At 39.2% G+C, this 13,718-nt stretch overlaps 1 protein-coding gene across 4 annotated transcripts in view; it reads right to left on the bottom strand.

The window, feature by feature from the left end:
* Positions 1 to 13,718, bottom strand: part of JADE3 (jade family PHD finger 3) — a 72,101-nt gene that overhangs the window by 12,829 nt on the left and 45,554 nt on the right. For all 4 annotated transcript variants that reach the window (XM_045538529.1, XM_045538530.1, XM_045538531.1 and 1 more), the window contains exons 6-7: positions 8,479 to 8,646; positions 6,153 to 6,269 (exon numbers count right to left, since the gene is read on the bottom strand). In XM_045538529.1, the coding sequence (XP_045394485.1) occupies positions 6,153 to 6,269; positions 8,479 to 8,646 (285 nt within the window). The remainder of the gene's footprint in view (positions 1 to 6,152; positions 6,270 to 8,478; positions 8,647 to 13,718) is intronic.

The raw sequence follows: 13,718 nt of genomic DNA on the forward strand, positions 1-13,718 counted from the left end.
CTCATCCCTAAGGCTCTGAGAGGAGATGTCACTGCAGTGTTATTTAACTTTTCCCATGTTTATATCTAGACTCCCTTAACAGATTATAAGATCCTGAAGGCAGGGACCAGAAATGCCTTAGAATAAGAGCAATCTGTACAGATAAATAAAATTTGAAATACATGAGAAAAATATTAAGGCACTTTCTTTCTTTTGGGGAGTGTGTGTGCACTTTTATCTCAACATTTCATTTTTTCCCACTAGTATCAATCACTTTTAATAGTCACTGAGCAGATGTACTTGCTTACTGATCATTTACCCACTTGCTAAAGATTTTCATTTGTTTTAAAAAAGTTCACTTCCATCATAGTCAAACTTATCTTAGCCTAACTGTAAACTCATGGTGGCCTATCAATTGATCCTGACTTCCATATGTGACTTCAGACAGGCCCTCATTCCTTTACTATTAAAACAGGCACCTACCCAAGCCCCAAATGCTTGATGATTCTACTCAGTTTGGCTGAATGAATGTGTGAGCTTTCCATTAGCAAAGTTGGACTGACTATAGGAAATGATAATATGAACAATACCAAAAGTGCTATTACTAGTACCACTAACATACTGAGTATTTACTATTAGGCACTGTGCTAAGTTCTTTACCACTTTAAGTAGGTACTACTATTATCACCATTTATAGATGTGGAAACTGAGGCACAGATATGTTATGTAACTTCCCCAAGTCATGTAACTAGCAAGAGACAGAATTAGGATTTGAATCCCAGAAGTCTGGCTCCAAAAACCATATATATATGTTTTTTAATCATCCAGCTCAAAATGTCACAAAAGTCATATTCTTAACCACTGTTCCTTATTCTCAGGGAAGGCCTAACACATCTGGACATAGGTTGAATGGGGCTTGAACATAAGATACAGAGGGACTCTACAGGAATTCTGGAAAGCTGGCAGTTAGAGGGACTGTGTCCAGGGTCTAGGCAAAATCCAGAGCTGCCTGGGGAACCTGATATAAAACCAGACTTTAGGATCTGCTCCAGGATTATCAGAAGCCTTCATGCTCAGGAGAAAGGTTCTAGCTTCCAGATATGGAGGCTGTAGAAATTGCCTAGTCTAGACCCCAAACCTGCAGGTGTTAGATTTTATCCTTGCCAATCCAGAAAACTACTTCACACCTCTTCTCTCTTCAAACCTCTGGACCTCACTCACATCCTCACTCTCAGCTGATGGTCCTGCTTGCTACCTCACTGAGGAAATTAAAACAATCAAAGAACATCTGCAGATTCCCACCAGCATACATACCTAAAACTGCACCCACACGCTGTGCCTTCAAGCCTGTTTCCCAGGAATAACTATCTGTGCTCTTGTCTAAAGCCATCCCTTCACTCTTCACTCCATCCTCTTTCACCTGCTGAAAACCTTGCTCCAGCAGCTTTTCCTCTCCACTGGATCATCATTGCCTTTGTATGCATACTGTTATGCTCTATATGGTAATGAATACGCACATACTTGTTATTCCTTCCATCTTAGAGACCTCTTTACTAGACTTTTCCAGACTGTCCTACCCCTTTCTTTGCCCTGACCTTTGGCAATGTAACTTTTACAATCACCACTCTACCTAAACTGCTCATCCAGATCACCAGTAATCACACCACTAAATTCAGGGGTCAATCTGTAGTCCTCCTCTTAGGTTAGCAGCATTTTTACATTATTGATCTTTCCTTCTTAAAATGCTTTCTTCCCTTGGTTTCCAGGCTACCACACTCTCTTGGTTTTCCACCTGTCTCCCTGGTGGCTTATGCTATTTCTTCCTGCTCTCCTTGACTTCTTAATTTTGGAATGCAAAGGCCCAGTCCTTGGTACTGTTCTCCCCTCTATCTATGCTTGCTCACTTGGTGATCTTACCCAGTTCATGCTTTAAAGCTATCTATATGCCAATGACATCTAAATTTATGTCTTCAGTCCAAAACTTCCTCCCAAACTCCAGACTCAAGGAAGCAACTGCCAATTTGACATTTCCACTAGGATATCTGATAGACACTCAAACTTAAATGTCCAAAACAGAATTAATGATCTTCTGAAATCTGTTTAATTAATTAGAGATGGGGTCTTGCTCTGCCGCCCAGGCTGGAGTACAGTGGCATGATCATAGTGCACTGTAGCCTCAAATTCCTGGACTCAAGCGATCCCCCTGCCTCAGTCTCCTGAGTAGATGGGATTATAGGTACGAGCCACTGCACCTGGCCTGAATCTATCTACAGTTTTCTCTATTCAGTTTATTCAAACTTCACCCTTTCCATTGTTTGGGCCCAAATCCTGGAGTCATCCTCAACTCCTATCTTTCTCTCACATCCCATAACTGATCTGTAGTAAATCCTGTTGGCTCCACCTTTAATACCAATACAGAATCCAACCAACTACCTCCAGGGCTACCACTCTGGTAAAAGCCACCACCATCTGTCTTATAGATTACTGTAAGAGCCTAATTGCTTTTCTTGTTTCTAACCTTCCATCCTCACAGTCTTTTCTGAATAGAAAAGTGTGCCACTTTTTGGGTTTGCTTTTAACCTTTTACTATGTAAATTTAAAAACCTATATAATAGCAGAGAGAATACTATAATAAACCCTATATACCCATCATCCAGTTTCAATGATTATTGGTACATGGGCAATCTTGTTTCATCTTTACCCCCCACAGTACCCTAGCTTCCAGATTATTTTCATTCCATGGAATGATGCCTTAAAAACATAAGTCAAATCATGTACCTTGTTTGTTCAAAACCTGCCAATGCTTTCCCCCTTAAACTCAGAGTAAAAAGCAAAGATACTATAAGGGCCCTAGAAACCCTTATCACGGGGCTGGTAAACTATGGCCTGCAGACCAAATGCAGCTGGCCATTTGTTTTTCTGTGGCTCACTAGCTAAGAATGGGAGCTAAGAATGGTTTTGTATTTTTAAATGGTGGAAAAAATCAAAAGAGTATTTTGTGATATGTAAAAATTATATAAAATTAAATTTGAGTCTATAAAATTTTATTGGAATACAGCTATGTTCATTTGTTAAGTATCATCTGTGGCTTGCCTTCATGTTACAAAGGTAGTATTGAATAGCTGCGAGAGAGACTACACAGCCCACAAAATCAATATTTATCACAAATATTTACTATCTGGTCATTTATAGAAAAAAATTTGCCAACCCCTGTCCTAATCAATCACGGCCTTGTGTAATGTCTTTGATCTTATCTTCCCATACACTCCATTCTGGTCTCACTGACTTCTTTCCTGTTGCTTGAACAGGCCAGACACACTCCTGTCTCAGGACCTTTGCATTGGCTGTTCCCTCTGCCTACACTTTTATCCTAAACATCTGCATAGCTCTTTCTCTTGCCTTCAAGTCTTTGCTCACATGTCACCTTTCCAATGAGTCCTACCCTGACTACTCTATTTAAACTTGTAACTCAAGTCCATTTCTCCATCAGCAAGGAAGGATCCTGGTGTTGAGGCTGACATATCTATCAAGGACAATAACTACCATGGCTTTCAGTGCTCTGAGGAAACCTCAGATGCACAGCCTTCTGGCCAGGTGCCTGTGATTTCATATTGTTGGAGCATTCACTGTAATCCTGGAGGTTGCAGCTCTCTAAAGTTTGCTGTGGTTGAACCAAGAAAGAAGGCATACGCAGATTTCTACAGAAATTATAATTCCACGAACACTTTTGAGGAGATGAGCAAAACTAGTATCTTTCAGAGCGCAAAGTGATTTTGGAACATAAAGAATTTCTTTGGGTTGAATTACATAGAAGTTTATCACTGACCTGTATTCCTGAACTATGAAACATGAATATAGGGCTATAGAATAGTTTCTCTTGATAAATAAATAATTAACAAATAAAAAAACTTATAACTCATGTCCCCTACCCCACATTCCCTATCTTCTTACTGTACACCATATTTTTCATTTCCGTAGCACTTAGCATCTTCTAATGTGTTGTTTACTATTATTTATTATTTATTTCTCCCAACTAAACATAAGCTCAATGGCACAAAGGTTCTTTGTTGGTTCATTCACAGACCCAAAGCCTGACACACAATTAGGCATAAATATTTGTTGAAATATAATTCCCTTTTAAAAAAATTTGTAGAGATGTGGTTTCACTATGTTGCCCAGGCTGGTCTCAAACTCCTGGGCTCAAGTGATCCTCCTACCTTGGCCTCCCAAAGTGCTGGAATTTATAGGTGTGAGCCACCATACCCAGCCTGTAATTACTTATCAAAATTTTAAGAATCTCAACTTGGTAAGATCTTTATAAAACAAAGACTTTGAATTCTAAGTAATGAAAATAAGAACCATTGCCCTGCAAATGAGAAACCTCTTCCAGAACGTTTCATCTATCCATCTGTCCATCCATCATCCATCCATCAACCTAATATTTACTGTCTATCTACCACATCAGGGTGTAGGGGATATAAGGATGAAATAGTCTGAGCTTACAGTTTCCTAGGACAGATGAAACTCACAGATAAATAACTATAGTAGAGGCAAAATGTGGTAATTCAGGGCTGTAATGTAAGCCCAGGGCTGTTAAGGTCAAGGCCAATGTTTTCTCTCACACAGTGCTGTTGTCAATTACTAGCCATTGTAAACATCATCCTTCAAAACAGCAAAAGTAGGAGGAAAATGCAACTATCCCAATAAGGAAAATAAGCAAATTACTGGATACAAATTTGATATGCTATTATAAAATGACTAAATAATAATTATGAAAACTTGAAAAATATTTTATTTTTAGTGGGGGAAATATATATCACAAACTAATCTATGGTATGATAAAATATGGATGTATTTATTCAATAAACACTAACTGAACACTAACAATGAATGGGCAGGCACTCTACTTTGTGCCAGGGGAAATTCACAGAAGAATGATACACAATCTTGGCCCTCAAGGGGCTCACATATGGAGAGCAACCAGGAGAGAAGTTAGATAAACAAACAGGCAATGTCCTAGGTAGTAGACCCCATGGGAATAGTTCTCCTTTAAAATTTTTTTCTTTATAATTGCTAAAGTGCTTTAGTTAAATAAAATCAATCAAAAATGTTAAAAACAAGCAAGAGGACGTATCCAATTTTGTCAGATGTAAAAATGAATTTAAAAAATTAAAAGGGCCTTTGGGGGGGTCTAGATTGTGTGTACTTTAAATATCACTTCCCAGTATAAGAACCAGGGCTCCTTGGAGCAGTGGCTGATTCCAATCTGGAGCAAGAAATCTGCAAGATGTGCCTGGAACATACTGTCATGCCAGACAGCAAGGAACCTCACAAAACACCTAGAGTCACTGTCCCTACACTATGCCTTTATATGGCCCCTTGTCTGCAAAGAAGGTCGACAGGCAAATTTAACTCCAACCAGCCTGCAGCTCATATGCAGGAGGTCTAAGTAGTGGAAGGTTAGCCCTTCCTTCCCTCTTGCCAGCAGAGCCACCTTATTACATTTGGAATAGAAAGTAAAATAACATTATGGAAAGTGAGATTACAAAGGGTCAACCTTTGTGTCTTTGCTGGCGGTAAATGGCTTTTCCAAGTCCCATCCACATTCCCCTCCCCCAACTGCTGCTATCAGCTACTACTACTTCAAGCAGCTGAATTCCTGTGCCCTAGATGTCTCAGAAAACTTTACTTGCACTACTATACACAAAGACATACGCTAATGAGAATGACTTTCAAAACTATCCACCAGAATTTATCCATTCAAATGCATCTTTTCCTACCAAAATGCTCACTCAGCTCAGCAACAGGGCTATCCATCAAATCATCCTGCAACTCAAGTCCATCTACAGTTAGTGAGTGAGCCACACAAGAACATGGGCCTGGTTGTTTTAAAGTTTCTTTCCATCCAGGATGGTATCACCTAGCTTCAGAATTCACTTAATTCGTCAGACCTGACAGCAAAGGATGAAGATTAACTACCACTATGAATATGGAAAAGAATAAGCTGAATGGTCCAGAAGCAACATAAAAAAAAGAGATTTGTATAATGGCAGAGCCCTAGGAGTCAGTGGGCAGCCTTCTCTGTGACCTTTTGGTTAACAGGACACTCACTGGGAGGGTAAGTCTGGCCAATTTGGTGTTAGCCCACTCTACCACTTCTCATCAGGACTTACCTGAATACAAGCCCCCGTCTTCAACTTGCACAAGCTGCAGACTAAGGCCCACCGACTGGGCGGGATGTGGGAGATCTTTGTGATCGGTTCCATCCTCTCAGGACAAGCAATGCTGACCTACAAATAAAACACCAACATAAGGGAGAGGCACCAAGGCATTCCAAAAGTACCTGTCACAAACGACAAATGATGTTACATGAAGCTCAGAACATCAAAACAACGAGGTAAGCCATGTCTCTTAAGGTTAATATGGAACTGAGAATAAATAAAATCTGTCTCTATCTACTGCTCAGTCCTTTAATCATTTCTAGTAATGTAAATGATTCATATAGGGGATGAGAGGGAAGGAGTGTAGACTAGGTATGGTTACCTTAATGAATCAAAGATATCTACATTTAGGAACCAAAGAAAGCTAAGGAAAGGGATTACAATTCACAAAATCTAGCACCTGTTGTTATGTTAGAGATGATGCCACATGCCTTGTTTCATTTCATCAGCTAAGGATGAAAAACAGAGGCAAGGACAAGTCTTTCCATTTGGTTTGCAAAGGAATTATGATATTGTAGCAGTAAATTTATGTAATGAAGAGATTGCAGCATGTAAATAGAAAGGATGAGGATGACAACAGTTTTAAAACAAAGTCTCTAAAACCACACAACTATCATTAGCTTACCCTACTCCCTCAGCAAAAGTAGCCTCAAAGTGAAATTAGTCTTTGGGAGAGTGTTGAAAGGAAAGAGATGCTTTAAAAAAAGATGGAAAAATTCTTTTCCATATGAAAATAAGGGGTCAAACCAACTGCTGGTAAAAAGTGTTTTCATTTTTTTTTTACAAAGATACATATGAATTTAAGAGAGCGATAACTTCAAAAAGTGAAGAACTGTCAAATAAGGATGGTCAAACTAGTACAAGTTCTGCCCACATCAGGAAACCAACAGAGAGATCTTGAATAGTACAAAAGGTACTAGAAACCATAATAGAATGCCAATAGCTGAGAAAGCTTATTTTACTTTTTAAGGAACTCTTCCTGAGTCATGTTTCAGACTTTTATAAGCTAAGAGAGCCTGCTCTATTAGCTGGGGGATTTGCTGCTGGAAACCAGTCACTTTCAAGCCAGAAACCTGAGAATTCACTTTACATGCCTGAATGTTCTTAGTAAGAAAAAGAAGCTACTATTCAAATATTTTTTTAAAAATACTGATGTCTATAGCCATAAGAGTACAAAAGTATGTATCTAGAACTTTTAGTTCAACTCTGTGAGCAGTTCATTCTCCTTTAAATTTTCCTGGCTTTAATCTTGTTAACATTAGTTCCAGGGTAGTTACCATATGATACTCAAGCTCACAGAGTTGAACTGATGATAGAGTATTATTGGCTCTCCATTACTGAATTCTGAAGTCTCTCTTGTCATGCAGTTAAATGCCTAACAGATTTGCTGGCTTGGATAGGGGTTGGGAAGAGAGGATGTGAGTGGGATATCCCAACAGCTAAAGAAAAAGAAAGGCAGCCATAAGATGTAAGGAAAAGAAATGTCTGGAAGCCCTGTTTTAATTTAGTGTACATATAGCCCTTCAGGAAATACCAGCAACTGAAGGACCACGTGAGACAATGAGTTAGATAATAGAGTTATGAATAAAGGTATTAGGCAAATGGTGAGTCTAAGCTCATAAAAGAGCTTCAAAGGAGAATGGATAAATAAACCATTGTATATCCATATAGTGGAATACTAGTCAGCAATAAAAAGGAATGAACTATTGATACACACCACAATATGAAGTGCTAGCCAGACCGAAAAGAGTATATACTGTATGATTCCATTTATATGAAGTTCAAAAACAGACAAAACTGATCTATAGCGATAGAAATCAAAATGGTGGTTATTCTTGGGGGATAGGGACTAGAAAGTGGGTATAATGGATCCTTCTGGGGTACTCTGTTATTTCTGGGGTGTTCCATGTCTTGGTCTGAGTTGTGATTACAGATACATACATGTGTAAAAATTCACAAAACTCTACACTTAAGATTTGGCATTTTAAGGTAAGTTTTACCTTAAAAAAGTCTGCTGCTCATACTCTGGTCTTTTGTGCCCCTCTTCTCATACAAATTTATCAAATACCACTGGGAGTACCACTATAAATCAATCAGCATGGGCTTACATGTACACTTGCATCCAAGAAGGAATCTAAGGTAGCTCAAGCAGAAGCATTACCTCAGGAACATGAGTAAGCACGAAGCATCTCCATGCTAAGCCTGAGTTAATCTGAACATTGTAGGGAATGGGGGCACCCCAGAGCAAATGGCCTTGTAGGCCTGGATGAATTCTTACCTCTGGAATCCACAGGGCACAGCTGACATGAGCCCATTTAGTTCCTGTCCTGGTGGTCTTCATGGCTCCACCTTTCTTTGGACATAACAGACATTCTGGATGAACGCCCAGGACACAGGAACGACACATCCAGCTGCCTTCTGGGACTTTGACGATGCCATAGCAGGCCTGGAGGCACGAGGAGGAGAGGGGAGAGTGGTCAGCACCTTCTTACCAGGGTCGATGTCTGTTCTGACACACAGTCACAGAGCACCCTCTGCTTTTGGGATGGTAAATAAAGATGAACAAGCTTATATCCAGGATTAATTTAAAAAATACTCAAAAAAGCAACTTCCAGCATCTGTCCTAAGATCAGCATGTCTGTCCACAAGTGACTTTAAGGATGACAGAATAAGACTAGAAGGAGATATAGCCAAAGGCTAGCCCAACTGTTATCTGAGTAAAATGTTTTATAGCATTTTTTCCTTTTTCCTCTGTTTTCTAAAGCTTCTTCAATGATTATGTATTATAACTAGTCAATCAAACACTTACTGAACAACTTCTACATGTCATATACCATTGTGATCAAGAAAAAAAGTGTTAGAAAATAAACAGAATTAAAATTCTGAGGAGCAAATTAACTCATGTTTATAAAGAGCCTAATAGTGCCTGGCACATAAAAAGCACTCAACAAATCACAGCAATTATTTGCTTGGGTCGAAGAAAAAGGGACTTGTGAATGAACCATGAATAGAATATTATACTAATCACAATAATCCATAATGAGTTCTGGAAGCTGCTTCAAATCCTTTATAGAATGAAGTTGGAAAAGAAATAAATGAATTACTGGGGGAAGTGGGAGATTAGTTTGGGAAACTTCACTATCCCCAATTTTCCTCATCTTTTCTTCCTTACTGCTCTACTTTACTACAGACTAGACCTGGGGGACACTTGTCTCCCCATATGGCCTGGCTGGCACACCCTCTACCACTGACTGACTCAACATGGCAGCTTCAAAATCTCTGCCAGCCCCAGGAGATTTCATTTTCAGCTCAGATTCCAGTTATAACTGTTATCATTACATCTGCCCTCCCCTCCACCTGCTCCTTTTCTAAACTCCTTCTTTCCACATCAACACCATGCCTCTCATCTTCCAGATCCAAATTTGTGGACTTGTATTACTCACTTTCTCCCATCTGCTGTCTCTGGTGCTCACTATTCCTCCCTATAGAGCGACCCTGAGACTCTTAACCTTCCTCTCCATCCCCATCACAACTGCTCTAAGTTCTCATCATACCATGCCCGGATTGACTTACTTCTAAATTTTCTTCCTCCCCCGTCATACCTTCAACCCTTCCTCTATTTAGTTACCAAATTCTTCTCACTAAAACAAAGAATTCATACCATTGCACATTGGCAAACTCTCCAAAGATTCCTTTTGCCCTCACCTTTCCCACCTCCGCCTAAACGAGGGGCTGGGCTGTTGTATGAGGCCTGTTTTATAAAGCCAACAAGTGAAGAACGGTTTTCACATTTTTAAAGGGTTGTAAGAAGGAAGAAGAATATGTAAAGAGACTGTATCTAGCCCTTCAAAGAAAAAGTTTGCTGGCCCTTTATCTAAAGCCTGCTGTTACTCACATCTCACTGTCTGCTCTCATGCCCCATCACACTCAAATACAAGCCCCTGACTTGGACAGGCAGGCCCCCTGGTTTTCTTCATAACTCGCCATTTTAATTCTCATGTCCATATGTCTGTCTAAGCAATTTCCATGGTCAACTCCTCTTTGCATAGTCAGACCTTTCTCATCTTTCCAGACATGGCTCAAACTCCAGGCCTCTCCAAGAACCCTGCTCAGGTCACTGTATCTACTTGTGTCTGCCCTATTGCCTGACTCCTGTCTTCCACTCCATGCAATTTCCCTCAAGAAGTATATAGTCAACACCATGTATTCCTTTTCTCTACTTTAGTTGTTGTGTTTCATCTCCTCAGTGAGATTGTAATGTCACTGGGGTAGAGCTTTTATCATCAATTTACCTGGAATGCCCCCTAAGCTGAGCTCAAGTAGGTCATTTGGTGGAAAAAATTACTCTCAAAAACTGAAGCTGGATTCCAACTATGCTGCTCTCATGACAGTAAGGCATCATTTTATAAGGTTCCTAATCTTTTTATATTTTTAAATTTAAATATATTTAGCGGGTACAAGGTTCCCAATCTTTGAAGCTCTTCTTTCTCTGAGGCCCAGAATCTTTGCTAGTTAATAAAAGCAAGCTTCCTCCCTAAAATAGAACCTCTTTCAGACTGGCAGAAGAGAGGCCACTGGCTGGCTCTAGAATTATCCTTTATCTCTTGGCCATTCAATTGGGCAGAACACCATTTACTGAGCCTTTTGTACACTTATTTGGAGTTATAAGAACACAGAAGCTTGTATTTCATAGCAGTGGTTCTCAACTTTTTCTGGACCACGAAATGATGAAGCCTGTAGACTTTCTTGAGAAAATTGCACACATGCACTGACATATGCTTTACATATAATTTCAGGGGGTTAACAAACATAGTGACAAGTATGATATACATGACAGATATAAAAACTACAAGCGAATATACCTTCAGGTACATTGATACAGGTCTTAATCTGATTGTTCAATATTTGGGCTAAGAAGCAGAAAATAGATATACATAAAGAGGCTTGGAATGCCCTAACTTTCACATTAAAATTTTTTTCTTTTAGAGATGGGGTCTTGCTCTGTCATCCAGAATGCAGTGCAATGGCACAATCAGAGCTCACTGAAGGCTCAAACTCATAGGCTCAAGCAACCTTCCTGCTCCAGCCTTTCGAATAATGTTCACATTTTTTTAGAGAAAAAAATTTTAAGTTCATTGTTAAAATCTAAAGTCTACTACGTACACTTCTCCTGAGGAACAAACACTGAACATAATATGGTGGCAGTAAGGAAGAAAAATCATGTTTAATAAATTCAAATGTCAAATGTCCCCATTCTGTAAAACAGTAAACCAAATTTTCCAAATAATTTTAAGTCACTTTTCAGTCAACAGAGGGAGCTCTAACCTAAGTATCTCTTGGAATCCAAGTGAATATACTCACTTTGGAAAAATCTTTGATATGAAACTTTATATGGTACCAATGTCCCAGCTTTAATACATACCAATTTACGTTCTGCAAGGCCTGGTCACTTGTTATTGTCATCTCTATATGAGGAAGCAGTATCATTTATAGTCATTATTGGATGTGTTTTCAAAACAAATAAAACACCTTTGGGGAAAATTATTATGCTACACTTAATTTTGTTAGTCAAACAACCTGAAAATAATTCCTTAATATTTTGTCCTAACTATAAAGGACAAATATAGAAAATATATACAGATGACATTTTCATTATTCCCTTCAAGCCTACTACAGATCCACAATCATTTATCTGAAGCACCTAGAATGAGAAACATTAGGAAATCCAATTGTTCAGATCTTAGGAAAGTAATACAGTATATACATTGTATACTATCTAATTCCCCAGTAGGACCAGGGGCAATACCATATAACCAAATACATCAATATTTCTTTAACAAAATATATGAGTATTTACACAAAATGGATAAGGACTACAAATGGTCTCATATCGGGTGAGTTCTGGTGTTGTCCCCAGATCAGTTCTGGTACGAAACTTCAGCAAAGATGTGCAGTTTTCAGAGCTTTCCAATTTCGGAATTGCAGAGAAGGAACTGTGGACCTGTATCATCAGATACTTAAGTTCATACTTAAATGGCAAAGATTTTCTGGTCTCACTGAAGGTGTGATATAAATGCCAATAATTGGTAGAGTGAAGATACATTTTCAAAATTCACTATTTTAAAGGACATAGGTAAATGAAGAAAAAGACCCAGTTGGTCACTGAATAATTCTGAGTATCGAGTGTTAGATATAGATATACATATAGACTACATATAGAGTGTTAGATTAGATGACCCAAGGAATTAAAACAGTCTTAAGCCCTAGTTTCTCTCTATCTCCTATGTTATCTATTCTGATCATTTTAGTCATTTTGTAGCCAGAATGATCTAAAATACAAATCATATCCTTCAGTGTTGATGGGACAAAATAGAAGTTCCTTAGTTTGTCAGAAGGTCCTTCACACACGTCCCTTGTCTCCCTCTCTACTCTCATTCTCCATGCCTTCCCTACTCTACCCGACCATGCTACAATTCTGAAGCACTCAGAGTTGCCTCTGACATACTTTGCCTACTCTCAATACCCCTTCTGAACATGTTCTCCTCTGCCTGAACACACATTGCTGGTTTACCTGACATCTCCTTTTGGCCATTAAGATGCAGCTTGGATGCCACCTCCTGGAAGTTGTCCCTGACCTCCTATGTCCATCCCTCCTATGCATTTCCATAGCAGCTTGGACTTACATCTACAAAAATACTTGGCATACTATGCTAAATTGGCAGTTTCCTTATAGTCCCTACATCAGACTATGATCAGCCTGGGAACAGAGACTATGTCTGCCTCTTCATCACCAACTGCACCCTCAGCATGCACCACATCCTGGCCCATGGAGTACTGTACCTATTTGCTAGATAAATTAATGAAATGAATAAAACATACAACAGGTCCAGAAGAGTAGCGGAGTTCAAGAAAGGATCTGAACTAGACCTTGGAAGATATGTAGATTTTTGATAGCTGGAGGTGGGAGAAGACATTTATAAATTGGGGTGTGGCTGAAACATGGAGCTAGGACAGTGTCAGGAATATTTATCACTGCACCTTGAGTAACCTTATTTTGTTGGAGCATAGAGCTTATGGGTGAAAGAGCTAAAGAGGCTTGATATCATCATCATTATTATTAATTAAAAAGGCAGTAGTGAGGAAAGAATGACAAATAACTGGCTTGGATAAAGTCACTTCACCTCTTCTGGTATTTGTGTAAAATTGAGGAGTTAAATAGTCCTTTACAGTCCTAAAATTCTGTGATCTTTAAAAGTAGGGTGGACCATGTACTTATCATCAAATTGGTATTAACTGATCAACACTTAAGTGCACATATAGCAATAACATTCATTGGGGGTTGGGCAGATGGGAGGGGGGAGGAGGGGATGGGTATATACACACCTAATGGGTGCAGCGCACACTGTCTGGGGGATGGACATGCTTGAAGCTCTGACTCGGGTGGGGCAAAGGCAAAATACGTAACCTAAACATTTGTACCCCCATAATATGTTGACATAAAAAATAGAAAAAATTAAA

This window comes from Lemur catta, chromosome X (genome assembly GCF_020740605.2).
Source record: "Lemur catta isolate mLemCat1 chromosome X, mLemCat1.pri, whole genome shotgun sequence".
NCBI classification, from domain to species: domain Eukaryota; kingdom Metazoa; phylum Chordata; class Mammalia; order Primates; family Lemuridae; genus Lemur; species Lemur catta.